Source organism: Chiloscyllium punctatum, chromosome 2, assembly GCF_047496795.1.
Source record: "Chiloscyllium punctatum isolate Juve2018m chromosome 2, sChiPun1.3, whole genome shotgun sequence".
NCBI lineage: Eukaryota > Metazoa > Chordata > Chondrichthyes > Orectolobiformes > Hemiscylliidae > Chiloscyllium > Chiloscyllium punctatum.
This window is the reverse complement of record NC_092740.1, coordinates 91,406,766-91,425,200: the sequence shown is the minus strand read 5'-3', so window position 1 is coordinate 91,425,200 and position 18,435 is coordinate 91,406,766. Positions and strand designations below refer to the sequence as shown.

The 18,435-nt window shown below is 43.3% G+C and overlaps 1 protein-coding gene across 1 annotated transcript in view; it reads left to right on the top strand.

The window, feature by feature from the left end:
• LOC140492364 (uncharacterized) overlaps positions 1–18,435 on the top strand; it is a 132,516-nt gene that overhangs the window by 63,180 nt on the left and 50,901 nt on the right. The window contains exon 8 of the mRNA XM_072591285.1: positions 12,081–12,250. Within this exon, the coding sequence (XP_072447386.1) occupies positions 12,081–12,250 (170 nt within the window). The remainder of the gene's footprint in view (positions 1–12,080; positions 12,251–18,435) is intronic.

The following is an 18,435-nucleotide window of genomic DNA, read 5'->3' as shown; positions in this document are numbered from 1 at the left end:
CCTCAGATGCTGCCTGAACTGCTGTGCTTTTCTAGCACCACTAATCCAGAATCTGGTTTCCAGCATCTGCAGTCATTGTTTTTACCTATTTTAGTGATTCACCCCAACCCTGTTTTTCCCACAGGCCCCATCATTTCTGTTGCAGGATTTTCCAAAACACAAGGTCACACAAGAATGCAACCATCATGCTATAGCAGAACAGACTGTAGTCAGTATAATATAGTTTTCCGTATTTAAGGATAGATATGTTTGTATTGTACTGAAGGCAGTACAATGAAGGTGCATGGAATCCCTACAGTGTAGAAGCAGTTTGATGAAGGGAATATTGAAATGGTATGACGTTATTGGAACTGGCTGCCTTAAACTGGGTGTGAAACATGTTTGGATGTAGACGTTCCACATGGCTCCTTTCAGAAGAACACAATGTCCCTCTGTTAACCTCTTTATGGCCTTCTGCTGCAATATTAACTGCTCATTTGTCCCTTTATTGTTTCTGAATCTTCCTCTTGCTGTGCACAACTGAGAATCACATTTTCCAAGAAAGACAGCCGGGCCCGCGTATTGCGACCCGGTAGGCCCATTCCACCCTTACCTGGCCTGATCCAGCCTCCAGATTTAATAGCTGTGGAAGCCACTATTCAAGGAACCTTGTAAGCTGGCCTTCCTCTTCCCGTTCGGGAAGGCCCAGCAAACGAATATTTTTTCGACTACCTCTATTCTCAAGGTCGTCAATGTGGTTCTCTAAAGTCTGGACCCACTGTTCGAGAGTCCGGACCCTATCCACAGCTGATTGTTCTGTAGTTTCGGAGTTCGCAACCTTTAGCTCCGCCCCTCCCACTCAGCGCTCGATTTCCTTCATGTCTCAGTCGTGCTTTTGCAGCGCGGCCGAGAGTGAGTCCCTTTGACTTCAGGATTCTTCAATAAAAGCGTCGATCTTCGCATCCAGTTTGGAGATTATTTCCACAAGGCTCGTCACCGTAGGTAAGTCCCCCAGGGCGGCTGTGGATGCCTCTGCTGCAGCTGGAGAGGGTGGGGGAGGGGTTGCTGCCTGCTGAGAGCTGCGGGCTCCCTTTCCTTTAGTCATTTTTACTGAAGATTAAATTGTTTAAATTCAATACTAAACAACTAATTAAATTAAACAGCTATTTTAAACGATTTAGTGAGTGTGGTGGGGGTGGGTGACACACTTTGCCCAAGTCTTGGGAGGAGCACTGTAGACTCAGACTTGCTGGGTCGACACCATCTTGGATCCCCCGTAAGTACATTCTTAGGCCTCCCAATTTTAGAGAAAGCATATTGCAATCTCCTAACAAAGGTTAAAAACCTTTCCTGCATTTTTAAGAGATTGAATTCGTAAGTATTTGTAAGTTTAGGAATGCAAACAAGTTCTTGACCAATAGCATCAGATATTCCAATTATCTTTGTAATGGGTAAAGGAATGCACACACAGGTGCATGTGTGGATGCCAAAATTCATTATACTCCACCTGAAAATAAACCATTATTGTGAAGTACTCTAGATGTTCAGTAGATTGTACATACTCATTTATTTTAAAGAAGCAATTCGGCTATGATTCAGGGCTGATGTAATCAAAGATCAAATATTCATCATATTAGACTTACTACTGTACAATAAGTGATATTTTTGTCTTAGTAAGGTATTTTCATTTGATACTAGCCTTCTGTCATCTCTTTCAGCCTAATTCGATCTGTGCATTCTTTGAACTTGTCAAAATAATTAATTTTCCAAAACTTCAAAACATTGATCGTAGAGCATACATGCCCTCTGATAGCTAAATGCATAAACATTCCATTTCTTTTTGCAATATTTGGAAATTTGTATGTTCATGGAATGGTTCTACATGAGTACTAATGTATGTTAACAAAACTTAAATGATGTCTAAATTAGATAACTCATAAAATGGGCATGTGATTGCTGTATGTAATTGACCCATGTTGGATATTTGTTCAGCTACATTGATGCTATTTGCTGATTGCAATAGTTCCTGCATAAAGGCACCATTGGCCACACTGTATATTGGATGGTTGCATAGGCAAAAGAATTGATTATTGCAAATGTCTAGCATCACTTAGAGGTTGTTTGCTCCTCTTAAAGAGCAACTGCATTGTGGCTGCATAAAAAGGGCAGAGGTCCATTGAAAACTGAAATATGATGTTTTGAAGAATGACTAAACATGTGAGCAAAAATTCACCAAGCTTTTTTAATGATGCATTGCACACTTTAGTGAAAAATGTAGAGAGAAGAGACATCCTGTACGTACAAGAATGACAGGTCTCTATGAGGACAAATGCTCAAGATGAAATAGGAAGTTAAAGTGGTAGAACTCAATTACGACCTAAAGGGCAATGTTTTCACGAAGAGGGTGGTGTGTGTAGGGTGGACCTGCCAGAGGATGTGGTTGGAGGCTGGTACAGTTAGAACATTTAAAAGCCATCTGGATGGGTATATGAATAGGAAGGGTTTAGAGGAACATAGGCCAAGTGCTGGAAAATGGAACTAGATTAGTTTAGGATATCTGGTTAGCATGGACGAATTAAGTCTGTTTCCGTGCTGTACATCTCTATAACTCAATAACATGAATGCTGTGCAGGAAGTAGTCCAAGAAAACGTTTCATGATTTGACACAAGGTGCAAGTAGTATCTCATCAATTCCGCCTCTAGTCCATCCACTGTTCAAGTCATGGCACCTCCATTATCCATCTACCAATAGTTTCCTCAATTAGTACTCCATTCTAAAATTCATATGGTTTACCTCAGACCTCACATATAGACTATTGTATGCCTTACATCAATAAATCACACAGATTTTCACACAGTGGCAACCAATGAATTCTGCAAATACTGTGGGACATTCACTGATGCACTCCCTTCCTCTTTGCGGGAGAAAATGGTATACAACAGGAGACAGCAGGAAGGGATAGGAAGAGAACAAATGGACTGACATGTTTTGATAATCTTGGAGTAGACAGTGTTGACCATGATACGAAGATGCATTGCTGAGGCTGTGGCGGTTGCTGGATGGGCACAGAAGGATTGATGATTAACAACTGTGTATTTAAGCCTCCTAGTCTGTTCTAAAACACACATTTTAGATGCTATAATCATGTAATCCTTTCTTCCTTCTCTCACCTCACCACAACCCAATGCTTACTGATTTGTATAAGCTCCTTATTGATGTCAGCTGGAGTATTGCAAACAGTTCTGGCCGTCACACTGTAGACTCAATGTGAATGCATTGGAGAGCATGCAGAAGAGATTTACAGAAGTCATTCCAGGAATAAGAAACTTCAGTTATGATGATATTTGGGGAGGTTGGGATTGTTCTTGAAGAGATGAGGAGATCTGATTAGCGTCCTCAAAAATCATGAGGGTGCTGGATATCATAGATACTGAGAAACAGTTAACATCCCGAAGGATCAGAAATGAGCAGACATAAAATTGCAAAAGAAGCACAGCTGATGTGAGGGAAAAAATACTATCAAACAATGAATGGGTCAGGTCTAAAATGGACTGCCTGGAAGTGTGGTGCATGCAGGTTCAATCGAGGTATTCAAGAGGTGATTAGATGTGCAAGATATTGGGGGAAAAAAGCAGGGAAATGACTTTGAGCCATAAATTTCACTTGGAGAGTGACTGCAGTTACAATTGGCCAAATGGTTCCTCCCACACTGTGACAATTATAGAGTCATAGAGATGTACAGCATGGAAACAGACCCTTCGGTCCAACCTGTCCATGCCGATCAGATATCCCAACCCAATCTAGTCCCGTGATTTTTAAAAAAAATTCATTCATTTGCAAAGACCTGGAAGCTTCCAAGAGTAAAGTGCGTATTTAGAAGCTGGAGAAGAGATTGGCACATGAGACAATGGACACACAGGATGAAGGGTAGGAGGAAAGGATAACGCAAGTTCTAGCCTGCTGAAAAGCTGCCTTACATTTTAATTATGCCGTAGAGGACTTTGATGAAGATTGCAATGAGCCAACCTGAAGAAAAAAACTCATTAGTGTATATAAGCAAATGTTTGGGACAGCAGGAGGTCTGTCATAAAACTTGTGTACAATGTCGAGGAGCATGGCATAGTTTACCTCCCAAGTTGTCCCCAACTGTGAACAGATCTTGGAAACCTTACTTTCAAACATAACGTGAATAATTAACTCCATTGCTTCTCCTGTGCAATCCACAATTATGCAGCATCTGTTGATGAATAGTAGAACTTTTGGTGAAGGCTTGATTGGAATCTCAGACTATTGCTGTTTTGACTGTAGTTACCATGAGCGAGGGGGTGGATCAGTTAGCTCAGTTGGCTTGCAATGCTCAGCTGATATCAGCAGGGTGGGTTCAATTTCCACACCAGCTGAGTTAACATGAAGGACTTTCCTTCTCAACCTCTACCCGAGCTTAGGACTTGGTGACCCTCAGGATAAACTCTCATTTAGAGTCATAGAGATGTACAGCACAGAAACAGACCCTTCGGTCCAACCCGTCCACGCTGACCAGATATCCCAACCCAATCTAGTCCCACCTGCCAGTACCTGGCCCATATCCCTCCAAACCCTTCCTATTCATATACCCATCCAAATGCCTCTGAAATGTTGCAATTGTACCAGCCTCCGCCACTTCCCCTGGCAGCTCATTCCATACACGTACCACCCTCTGTATGAAAAAGTTGCCCCTTAGGTCTCTTATATATCTTTCCCCTCTCACCCTAAACTATGCCCTCTAGTTCTGGACTCCCCTACCCCGGGAAAAGACTTTGTCTACTTATCCTATCCATGCCCCTCATGATTTCGCAAACCTCTACAAGGTCACCCCTCAGCCTCCAACACTCCAGGGAAAACAGCCCCAGCCTGTTCAGCCTCTCCCTATAGCTCAAATCCTCCAATCCTGGCAACACCCTTGTAAATCTTTTCTGAACCCTTTCAAGTTTCACAACATCTCCCTGATAGGGAGGAGACCAGAATTGCATGCAATATTCCAACAGTGGCCTAACCAATGTCCTGTACAGCCACAACATAACCTCCCAACTCCTGTACTCAATGCTGTTGGATATTTCAGAGTTTAAATGTTTCAAAAGGAATAGGGGTAAGATAAAAGAGGTAAAGGAGTGGCATTGCTTATTAGGGATAGTACCACAGTTGCTGAAATGGAGGTTGTTGAGGAGGGTTTGTCTACAGAATCAGTATGGTGGACGTTAGAAACAGGAAAGAAGCAGTCACTTTATTGAGAGTTTTCTATAGACTCGCCAATAGCAACAGAGATACAGAGGAGCAGATTGGGAGGCAGATTTTGGAAATGTGCTGAAGTAACAGGTTGTTGTCATGGGTTACTTTAACTTGAATTGAATTTGAATTAACTGTCATGTGTACCGAGGCACAGTGAAAAGCTTTGTCTTGCGAGCAATATAGACAGATCACAGAGTGAAGGAACATAGATAATAAATAATAGGTAAACAGGGCAAAAACCAAAGCAGAGGTACAGGTGAATGTTAAGAATTTGAGAGTCCATTCAGTATTCTAACAACAGTAGGTAGAAACTGTTATGAAACTGGCTGGTGCGTGTGTTCAGGCTTCTGTACCTTCTCCCTGATGGTAGAGGTTGTAGAAAAACATTGCCAGGATGGGATGGATTTTTAAGAATGCTGGCAGCCTTTCCTTGACAGTGGGCCTGGTAGATGGATTCTATAGATGGGAGGTTGGCCTTAGTGATTGTCCAGGCCAAGTTCACCACACTCTGTAATTGTCTCTGATCTTGAATGGTACAGTTGCTATACCAGGTAGTGATATATCCAGACAGAATGTTCTTGATGGTGCACCTATAAAAATTGGCAAGGGTATTCACCATCATGCTAAATTTCCTCAGCTGCCTGAGGAAGAAGAGATGGTTTTGGGCCTTTATAACCAGTGTATCCACATGAAGAGTCCAAGAAAGCTTGTTGTGGATGACTACTCCCAGGAGCTTGACACTCTCCACTCGTTCCACCTCTGTGCTGTTAATGTGTCGGGGTCATGAGTAACATCCTGCTGAAAGTCAATAATGGCTTCCTTGGTTTTGCCGGCATTGAAAGCTAGGTTGTTCTCAGTGCACCATTTTTCCAGGTCTTCCACCTCCCGTCTGTAGTCTGCTTCATCGCCATCTGAGATTTGACCGACTATAGTGGTGTCATCCGCGAACGTCTAACTGGCGTTAGTCTGGTATTTGGTGACGCAGTCATGGGGATACAGTGAGTACAGTAGGGGGCTGAGTACACACCCCTGGGCGGGCTCCAGTGTTGAGTGTTAGTGAGGATGAATATTGTCCCTAATCTTCACTGATTGTGGCCTGTGGGTCAGGAAACTGAGGATCCAGTTGCAGAGAGTAAGGCTTAGTCCGAGATCACTAAGGTTAGTAATCAGTCTCGAGGGGATAATAGTGTTGAAGGCTGAACTGTACTCAATAAGTAGGATCCTTACGTAGTTGTCCTTCGTATCAAGATGTTCTCGGGAGGAGTGAAGGGCAAGTGATATGGCATCTGATGTGGATCTGTTTGTCCGATAGGCAAATTGGAGTGAGTCAGGAGTTGTGGGGAGGCTGGAGTTGATTAATGCCATGACCAGCCTTTCAAAGCATTTCATGACCACCAAAGTTAGGGCCACTGGGTGGTAATCATTGAGACATGCTGCATGAGCCTTCTTAGGTATAGGGATGATGTTGGCCCTCTTGAAACAGGCAGGGACAGTGACCTGCTGCAGGGAGAGGTTGAAGATGTCCGAGAAGACCTCTGCCAGTTGATCTGCGCATGCTGTGAGTGCATGGCCTGGTACTCCGTCTGGTCCCATCGTTTTCCTTGGATTCACATGAAGGAAAACTGATCTGACCTCTGAGGCAGTGACTGTTGGGATAGGTTCGACAGGACTTGTCAGAAAAGGTGTTACCTCTCCGCCGAAATTCTGCTTAAAGCGAGCTTACAGGTGTTGCGACGATCTGGGAGGGATGTGTCATCGTGCTATCTTGCACTATCTCTCTTTAGAATCTGTGATGTCATTCAGTCCTTGCCATAATCGCCAGGTATCTGTCTGGGTCTCTAGTTTGGATCGGTATTGGTCCTTGGCTGTCTTAATGGCTCATACTTGGATTCATTATATTTGAGTGGGTCTCCTGATCTGAAGGCCTCACACCTGGTTTTTAGCAGGTTCTGTATGTCCTGATTCATCCAGGGTTTCCTGTTGGGGAACACCCGGATTGACTTCCTCAGTATGCAGTCCTCCGCGCGTTTGCTGGTAAAGTCTGTGATGGTGGTGGCGTACTTGTCCAAGGTACCTGTGGACTGTTTGAACATATAGAGATGTACAGCATGGCAACACATCCTTCGGTCCACCCCATCCATGCGGACCAGATATCCCAACCTAATCTAGTCCCACCTGTCAGCACCCGGCCCATATCCCTCCAAACCCTTCCTATTCATATATCCATCCAAATGCCTCTTAAATGTTGCAATTGTACCAGCCTCCGCCACTTCCCCTGGCAGCTCATTCCATACACGTACCATCCTCTGTGTGAAAAAGTTGCCCCTTAGGTCTCTTTTATATCTTTCCCCTCTCATCCTAAACCTATGCCCTCTTGTTCTGGACTCCCCCACCCCAGGGAAAAGGCTTTGTCTATTTACCCTATCCATGCCCCTCATAATTTTGTAAACCTCTATAAGGTCATCCCCCAGCCTCTGACCCTCCAGAGAAAACAGCCCTAGCCTGTTCAGCCTCTCCCTATAGCTCAAATCCTCCAACCCTGGCAACACCCTTGTAAATCTTTTCTGAACCCTTTCAAGTTTCACAACATCTTTCTGATAGGAGACCAGAATTGCACACAATATTCCAACAGTGGCCTAAACAATGTCCTGTACAGCTGCAACATGACCTCCCAACTCCTGTACTCAATGGCCCAATTAGCCGATTCCAGACAGCACTGGAGTTGATCCTCTGGCCAGCACTGGACCTGTATCCAAGAGGGGGTCTCCTGCTTGAGCTTTTGCCTGTAAGCCGGGAGAAGAAGCATGGCATTGTGGTTGGAGTTCCCGAAATGAAGGGGGAATGGTGCGGTAGGCATCCTTCACAGAGGTGTAGCAGTAGTCTAAAATGTTCAGGCCCCTGGTGGGGCAGGTAATGTTCTGGTGCTAATTTGGCAACACCTTCCTTAGGTTGGCTTAATTGAAATTGCCAGTCACAATAAACAGTGCCTCCGTCTTCAGGGTGTTAGTGGTGTGTACAGCACATTCAGAGCTTCCTCAACCTTTGCTTGTGGTGGTATGTACAGCTCCCTAATATTGATTGGAGCCTCCATAGTTTGAACAGTTTGAATGGAGTAGTTTTTGTTAGGTGCACCCAGGAAGGGTTCCTGATGCAATATATGGATCAGCCGACTAGAGGGGAGGTCATATTGGATTTGGTGCTTGACAATGAACCATGCCAGGTGTCAGATATCTTGGTGGGAGAACATTTTCGTGATAATGATCACAACTCCCCTGACCTTTACTATACTCCTGGAGAGGGATAGGAGCAGATGGTTTGGGAAAGTATTTAATTGGGGGAGGGGGAATTACGATGCTATTAGGCAGGAACTGGGGTGCCTAAACTGAGAACAGATTGCACAACAGAAATGTGAAGGTTGTTTAGGAAGCACCCGATGATAGTGCTGGACAGGTTTGTCCCACTAAGGCATGGACGGGATGGTTGGTTGAAAGAACCTTGAGTGACAAGGTTTGTGGAACATCTAGCCAAGAGGAAGAAGGAAGCTTATGTAAGGTTAAGGAGGCAAGGACCAGACAGGGCTCTAGAAGGTTACAAGGTAGCCAAGAAGGATCTGAAGAATGGACTTAAGAGAGGTAGTAGGGGCATGAAAATGCTTCCACAGGTAGGAATATGGAAAGCCCTCGGCAGTTCTACACTTATTTAAGCAACAAGAGGATGGCCAGAGTGAGGGTAGGCCTGATCAGGGATAGTGGAGGGAACTTGTGCCTGGTGTTGAAGGTTGTAGGGGAGGTCATTAATGAGTACTTTGCTTCAGTATTCACTACTGAGAGGGACCTTTGAAATTTCTGAGAACAGTGTGGAACAGACTGCTATGCTGGAGTAGGTTGATGTTAGGGAGGAGAATGTGCTGAAAATTTTAAAGATCATAAGAATAGATAAATCTCCTTTGCCCTATACCCTAGGTTACTATAGGAAGTGAGGGAAGAGATTGCTGCACCTTTGGTAATGATCTTTTCGTGCTCCCTCTCCACTGGAGTAGTTCTAGATGATTGGAGGGTGGCAAATGTTATTCCCTATTCAAGAAGGGGAATAGGGATAATCCTGGGAATTACAGACCAGTCAGTCTTACATCAGAAGTGGGCAAAGTACTGGAGAGAATTCTGAGAGACAGGATTACTTGGAAAACCATAGTTTGATTAGAGATGGCTTTGTGAGGGGCAGGTCATGCCTCACAAACCTTACTGAATTCTTTGAGGATGTGGCAAAACACATTGATGAAGGTAGAGCAGTGGATGTGGTGTACATGGATTTTAGCAAAGTGTTTGATAAGATTCCCCATGGTAAACTCATTCAGAAAGTAAGGAGGTATGGAATTCAGGGAAACCTGTTTGGCTGGATACAGAATTGTCTGGCCCATAGAAGACAGAGGGTGTTGGTAGATGGAAAGTGTTCAGCCTGGAGCTTGGTGATAATGATGTTCTGCAGGAATTGGTTCCGTGGCTTCTGCTCTTTGTGATTTTTATAAATGACTTGGATGAGGAAGTGGAAGGGTGGGTTAGTAAGTTTGCCAATGGCACGAAGGTTGGTGGTGTTGTGGATAGTGTGGAGGGATGTTGCAGGTTCCAACTGGACGGGATGCAGAACTGGGCTGATAGATGGAGTTCAACGTGGAAAAGTATGAAGTGATTTACTTTGGAATGATGAATTTTAATGCAGAATACAGGGTTAAAGGCAGGATTCTTGGCAGTGTGGAGGAACAGAGGACCTTGGGGTCCATGTCCATAGATCCCTCAAAGTTGCCACTCAGGTTGATAGGGTTGTTAAGAGTGCATATGATGTATTTTATTAGCAGGGAGATTGAATTTAAGAGCTGCAAAGTTATGTTGCAGGTCTGAAGAGCCCTGGTTAGACCACACTTGAAATATTGTGTTCATTCTGGACACCTCATTATAGGAAGGGTGTGGAAACTTTAGAGATGATGTATCGGATGCTGTCTAGACTGGAGGGCATGTCTGATGAAGAAAGGGTGAAGGGAGCTGAGGCTTTTCTCATTGGAGCGAAGAAAGATGAGAGGTGACTTAATAGAGGTGTACAAGATGCTGAGAGCCATAGATAGAATGGATAGCCAGAGATTTTTTTCCCATGCTGGAAATGTCTATCACAAGGGTACATAATTTAAGGTCATTGGAGGAATGTTTAGGGGAGATGTCAGAAGTTGGTTCTTTACACAGAGTGTGGTGGGTGCGTGATGCAGTCAGATACATTAGGGACATTTAGGCGACTCTTGGATAGGCACATGGAAGTTAGTACAATGAAGGATATGTTGGTTAGTCTGATCTTAGAGTCGGATAAAAGGCCGGCACCATACCGAGGGCTGAAGGGCCTGTACTGTTCTATGTTCTAATGAGAGACCAGCCCGATAGTCCAGTAGGCCTATTGACTTTACCTTTTGGTTAATTACCATGATTCAAATGGAGTTCCAGAACATAGCAGCAATCTAGTAATATGTTCAAGAACAGATACGTAGGGTTGCTATGGCACTTTCCAGAGAGTATGACAGTAGCTCCATGGAAGAAGAACCTGTGTGCTCTCCTTTGGTGCTTTGGTGTTACATGTTGGTTATCCACTTTGCCAGTCCTTTTTCGAATGAACTCCATGTAAGGCACAGATGCGGCTCATTGAGGGGCCAAGGCTGGAGGTCAGGCTTTGACATTAATATCAGTTGACAGTGCAGCAGGTTCTGGGACTGTATTTAAAGGCCTGCCAACCCTGCATGCACTGTTGCCTGAATGAAGGAGTCCTTTCAGTGACTGCTGCCTTCAACCATTCTGTCGTTGCTACACCTCAGGTACTACTTTCAATAAACCTAGGGGCTAACTGGAAAGCTACAGCAAGAATGACAGAATGAAAAGCCCAGATGGCTCACCTCTGTGGTTCATCTCCTTGAAGGTTCTCCTCTCAGCTGCAAGGACAAAGCTGGAGCTCCTCTTCCTCAGGGGTGAAATGAGAAGACAGCCTGAGTGTCAGCCCACGTGCAAATCATAGAGGTGGCGTTTTCTGGCTAGAAGCCAGGAATTTTTGTGACTTTGAAATTGTTGTAATTTCTCACCAATTTGTTTGTGTCTGTGTGTGTGTGTAACTTCAGAATAAACCATCTTTGGATATGCAAATGCAGTGCAAGCGTTTTGAAATCCCGAGATTTGCCGAATTGGTACCATACTGAGAATGCCAATTAAAAATACACTTCTGACTTTTAAGAATTCTTTGTGTCCAGAATCAGGGTGGTATCGCAGGTTGGTGGGGGGAGGGTGGTGCTCATAATGCAACATTCTTCTGCACCTTATTGCCTAATTTCACAGCAATCATTTTGAAAATTAGGAAGGGGGTTGCATGCCTACATTTTGGCCAATGCTTATATGAACTGAGTAGGAAACTAAAATGAAGCATGGGTAGAATAAACTTAAAAATACAGCAAGATCCTTACTCTGCAAAGAAATGTAGCTATTTTTCTGAATTTTGGACCTCGAAGGGCAAAAGAAGAGTCACACTGGAGTCATAGAGATGTATAGCGCGGAAACAGACCCTTCGGTCCAACCCGTCCATGCTGACCAGATATTTCAACCCAATCTAGCCCCACCTGCCAGCACCCGGCCCATATCCTGACTTTTATTCTCTTTCTTGCTCCACATGTGCTACCAGACCTGTTGAATTTCTCCAACATTTTCTGGTATCATTTATTTCAGATTTCCAGCAACCGCAGCATTTTTAAATTATAGCTGATTTTATTTATGTTTTTATGTGATCAGAACTTTGAAGTTCAGTACTTCTCTTCCAGGGAAGATTATTCAGATTGAAAATTGCAGTTGTTTGAATGATGACAGGCTAGCAAACATTGGACGACATCACCCACAAAGCCTCAGACTTTATCGATGCAATGACAGGAGAAAGTGCATTAGTACCTCTGGAATAAAGAAGCTGTTCAGCCATTGTAAGGACTCACTTCAGGTACAGTGTATTAATTTAACTTTCTGACAAATGCGTGTATTTTCCTGCATTAAACCCTAAGAACTAGGAGCAGCAGTAGGCTATTCAGTCCATCGAACTTGCTATACCATTCCACAAGACTGTGGTTGCTTTTTTCACTGCCCCCCTTTAACCTTTGATTCCCTTGTAAATTAAAAACCTGTCTTGCACAGCATTGACTATCGTCAATAATCCAACTTCTTCTCCTCTCTGTGAAGAAGAATTCCAAAGACCACAAAGTGTTTGAGAAGAAATTGCTGGTCATCTTCATTGTAAATGGGTGGCCCTATATTTTTAAACAGTTTCACCAGGTTTTTGATTGCTACACAAGGGGAAGCAAAGCACTCAGCATTTGCTCCATCAAGCAAGCTCACAATCTTATGTTTCAGGAATCACTTCTCATTCTTCTAAATTCAGATGATTAAAGGCAACCACTTGATTTAAAAATATGTTATGGAATTTGAGCATCACTAGCAATGGCATTTGTTGCAAATCCCTAATTACCCTGGAACTGAGTGGCTGAGCCACTTCAGAGGAAAGTGAAGAGCCAAGCACATAACAGTGGATGTGGAGCCACATATAGGCCAGACCAGGTGAGAATGGGAGATTTATTTTCCCAAAAGGTATCAATGAACAAGGCAGGTTTTCATGACCCCGTGACTAAAACTAGCTTTCAAATCAACATTGTTTAACTTAGACTATACCAGCTACCATAGTGAGATGTGAACATATGCCCCCATTTGTGTGGGCCTCATTACCAAGGTGCTACTGCCTCCCCTACATTCCAGAATCAGCCTCACAAACCTCTGCTGACTGATTGCAATGTCAGTAAATCACTTAAGTAAGAAAATCAACTTTACACCAATGCTCTTTGTGCAGTCTCATTGATACAGTTGTAACTAGATTTCCTAATTTCACAATACATCCCCAAAGCTGCTGCTGCACATGGACCTCAAAAGTTATACACAGTGGAGGAAAAATTAAAGCGAATGTAGTGTTGAATTTACAACAAGTTTTTATCTAGTGTGCTTCAGAGATGTTCAACTGGTGGCAGGAGCTCCCAAACCAGAGGCAGTCCCACCTGAGAATAAGTGCCTTATTTTGTTATAGTATATTCGGAGTAACAACAAGAAATAGTTATAATTACAGAAATTGTATTCTATTCTTTTATGTTTTTCATGCAAAATAAAGCAATTTGTTATATATAGAGTACTTGTCACTATTTTGACAACTGACCCTACTCCTCAGTAGATCAGTTGCCAGTTCTTCAATCCACCTTCATTCAAACTGGGTTGCATTTAGGCTTCACATGCTTTTTTATTATCACTAGATGGATGTAAAGTATTTGCACATTTATCCTCAACCTTGCTATTAAAAAAGATGAATTATTTGTTTGTTATGTTGTTGATGTGATTTAGCTGTGATCAAATTGGCTGACACTGCAGAAAAAATGTAACTCAGTGGCTAATACTAACTCTGCTGTGCTCGTGATATGAGAGTGCAGTAGAATCCCTACAACATGCACCCCACCATGAGCACTTAAAAGGAAATCGTGGTTCATTTTCAATGACAAGTATTTTTCAGAGACACCCCCCCCAAATAGGCATGGCCTATGATTTTGTAAAATTAATTTTGTGGCCTGAAAAAGCACCAAACAAATTAATACATTGTATCAGATGAGATACCAAAACTGTTGGTTTTGACAGAAAAATAAGGACATCATCCGCATACGATGTAATCTTGTATGACTTTTGTCCCACTTCTGAGGCAAATATGCTGGGTTCCTATGAATGGCCTCTGCCAATGATTCAATCGCCGAAGTAAAAAGCAATGGTGAGAGGAGACAGTCTTGTCGACTGCCCTTGTGGATACTAAAATTACTTGATTGTACACCATTGGTGAGAACCGTGCCCAGAGCATCGCTATAAAGGACCTTTACCCACCCAACAGAGGCTTCACCAAAGCCAAACCGTTCTAGAGTATAGAAGAGGTACAGCTACTCAATACGATCAAATGTCTTCTCTGCATCTAGTGAGATCGCTAATCCCTGTATACCTTGTTGTTGGCATGCTTGGATTATATTGAGAAATCTCCTAACATTGTTGGAAGATCTGCAGCCCTTTCGAAAGCTGGTCTGGTCCTCTTTGATAATGGAAGGCAGCACAGTTTCAAGCCTTAGTGCAAGGGTCTTAGACAGGATTGTGAAATCGACATTTAAAAATGAGATGGGCCTATAGGAGGCACAGTCCTCTTGGGTCTTCCCTTTCCTAAGAATAAGAGAGTCGTTAGCCTCTCAAGGATGTTGGGAGGCAGTTGTGACTGTATGAGTGATTGAACATGTTAAGCATTGGTCTTGATAGTATGTTTATAAATTCTTTATAAAATTCACTCGGAAGTCTGTCAGGACTGAGTGCCTTTCTGCTCTCGAGCTGCTTCACAGCCTCCTGCATTGATAATAGGGTGTTAAGAAAAGTCTCTTGCTTAGGGGTTACACCTGGAGGATCCAGGTTCTTGAAAAAAAATCCTATTATTTGCTATCTATTCTACTTACCTATGTGATCTGCCTATATTGGTCACAAGACAATGCTTTTCACTGTGCCTCAGTACATGTGACAATAAATTAAATTCAGTTCATTCTAACCCTCCCATCCTCACAGCATTCAAACTGATATAATTTGGAGCAAAATCTCAGATATACTGCATTAATCTTTTTAGAATTGCAAGTAAGGGTCCCTTCCCTGATTGAGGTATTGGCTTGATCGGCACTCTTTTTCCTGGCAAAATATGCTAACTACTTACCTGGTTTATCACCGTGCTCAAACAACCTTTGTTTCACAAAAGTGAGTTCCTTCTTGGTTGTCTGTGTGAGCATGGAGTTCAGTGTATATTGAAGCGCTCTGACTCTCTGTAGCTTAGCCATCGTGGGTCTTATAAAGTCTGCCTTCTTGGCTGCCTTCAGCCATATTTCAAGCAAGCATTGCTGCTCTCCCTTCTGTTGCTGCTTACTGGCAGAATAGGAACTAATTATCCCCCACGTTAACTTTAGCAGTTTCCCAGAGGATGGATTGGTTACTGGCCGAGTCTGAATTAATGGCTAGGAAAGCTCTGAATTCATTGGAGAAATACTCAATGAACTTACTCTCCTTAAGAATGAAGGAATCCATTCGCCAGTGTCCTGCAGCTGTTATATTGCCCTGAAATTTAACTAATAGGTGTAACAATCTGTAGCAACATTTGGACTCCAGTCTTCTAGAATAGAATAGAATCCTTACAGTGTGGCAACAGGCCCTCCAGCCCAACAAGTCCACACTGACCGTCTATGGAGTATCCCACCCATTCCCCATCCCTAACCTAGACATCCCTGAACACTATGGGCTATTTAGCATGGCCACTTCATCTAGCCTGCACATCTTTGGATTGTGGGAGGAAACCGGAGTACCTGGAGGAAACCCACGCAGACGCTGGGAGAATGTGTAAACTCCACACATATAGTCACCCAAGGCTGGAATTGAACCAGGGTCCCTGGCTCTGTGAGGCAGCAGTGCTAACCACTGTGCCACCTAGAAAAGAGGAAGAATTTGAATCACAAATCACTGAGCCTCAATGTAAGCAAATCCTCAAAACATGAAAACTACAGTCTAAAAAACTACAACTAACAAATCTTCAAAATTTTCAAAAACTATGTACAACAAGAATCAAAAACAAAACAAAATACAAAGAGCCAATGGCGCTGAATAGGGGAATTTACCCCCTCTCCCCCGCCCAAAGGGGGTATCTACACAAATCAAAACCTTGTCTTCTGACCCATTGCCAATATGGCAACCAGGGCAATTAAATACAAAAACCAGGCTTGGAGTGCCCATAGATAGACATCTAGCCATTGCAGACACCTTCCTAACTCCTAGCTACAGCCGCACCACAGACACAAGCAAAAATAGAAAAAAAAGTAGAATTAACAAAGGTGTTAAAAGTGAGTACTCTGATTATCCCCAAGTATAATTTAACACTGGTTAGTACCTGAAAAAAACCCAACAACACTTTCTTTGGAAAGAAAAAAACATTATTATCTATCTATTAAATTGACCAGTCTAATTTAAAGTGTCCACAAAGTTTTTTGCTTTCTCTGGAGAGTCGAATGAGTGTGCGGATCCATTGAAAGCAAACTGAAGCACTGCTGGGTACCTTAAAGAGTACTGGATCCCAAGATCCCTTTATCTTTTCTTGACATCATCGAAAGATTTTCTTTTGTGGATCACTGACGTTGTGAAATCCTGAAAAAACATGTTCCTGGAGTCCTTCAGATCTTACACCTAGGTTCTGGAGACTTCCAAGATTATTTATTTGTACCTGTAGCTGTGAAATCACATGAGGATAGGGCAAGGCGCTGGTCTGAACCTGACCTGCATGCCATAACCTAGTGAGCGCTTTCAATTTTCACCCATTTCGACATCGTAAGTTGAGAAATCGCGGCTGCCAGTTCTCGAAAGATTTCACTGGCTGACCGCCTTCCATTCCCTCTGGCAGACCAACAATACTGCCTCTATTCTTGAGATTGTCAACTTGATCAGTTAAATTACGAGCTTGCTTTTCAATGGCTTGGATCCGATCTTTGGATGCATCAATCGCGGTCTCTGTCACTGTGGTTTGGCACTCGACCTCACTCGCTCTCTTCCCGAGGTTTTCAAGCTGCTGGTCATGTTTTTTGAATTATGACAGGGAGCAGGCCCAACTTACTGTTAAACCTTTCTTTGACCTTGTCTTCAAGCTTTTTGCACAACTGTGCTAGTTCTGCGACAAGGGCCTAGTGAGTAATCAAGTCTATCGAGCTGGGGTGGGGGTTGGGGGGGGGGGGTGCTGCAGGGCTGCGGTGTGACCGTGGACGAACTAGGTGCCTCTGGCAGGGGCCCCACTTGTTGAGATTTAGTCGATCCTTTTCCGTGTTTTGTCATTTCTGCTTGGAGGTAAAAAAGGGGTTTAATAGAGATTCTATAACTATTGCAGCATTGGAATTTAGCGAAATCATTTGAGTGGGGATGGTTAAAGCACTGCTTTGCTTGTGCTGTGATGCAGAGCCCAGCAAAGCAGTCTTTTCAGATTGCTGCCATCTTGGATTCCCCAACCATTTGTAAGTGATATTTGCAAGAGGAATGTTGGCCAGACTTCTCTTTTTTTTTTCCTTTCTTCTGATTAGAAAGGTGAAACCTCAGTTTAGATTAGACTAGATTCCCTACAGTGTGGAAACAGGCCCTTCAGCCCAACAAGTCCACACCAACCCACCCAGACACATTTCCCTCTGACTAATGCACCTAACACTATGGGCAATTTAGCATGGCTAATTCACCTGACCTGCACATCTTTGGACTGTGGGAGGAAACCAGAGCACCCGGAGGAAACCCACGCAGACATGGGGAGAATGTGCAAACTCCACACAGACAGTTGCCCATGATTGCAATTGAACCCGAGACCCTGGTGCTGTGAGGCAGCAGTGCTAATCACTGAGCCACCATGCCGTTTAATGTCAAATGTGAATGGCAACACTTCTCAACAGTGCAATTGTGCAAAGGAAGGTGGTTGTAGTTATTAGCGGTCAGTTGTCTCAGTTCCAGGACATCTCTGCTAGAGTTCCTCAAGGTTGTGTCCTAGGCCCAATCATTTCAACTGCTTCAACGGTGATCTTTCCATCATCATAAGGTTAGAAGTGGAGCTGTTTGCTGATGATCGTACCATGTTCAGCACCATTCATGACTGTAAACCAGTCTAAATGCAGTAAAATTGGACAATACTCAGATTGAGGTTGATAAGTGATAAACAACATTCACACTATGCAAGTGCCTGACAGTGACCATCTCCAACCTATCCATTTTCTGTTGATGTTCAATGTCATTACATCATTGATTTTTTTTTCCCACTACCAAGATCTTGGAAGTTGTCAATAACCAGAAACTTAGCTGACTAACCACACAAATACAGTGCTTACTGAAACAGGATACAGTCTGGCCGTTCTGCACAAGTAACTCACCACTTGAGTTTGCAAACCCTGCCACTATCTCCAAAGCACAAGTCAGGACTGTGATGGACTGCCTGGATAAGTGCAGCTCTAACAATCTGCTTTAACAGCATTCAAGGCAAAACAGCCTGCTTAATCAGCATTCTGTTAACTACCTTAA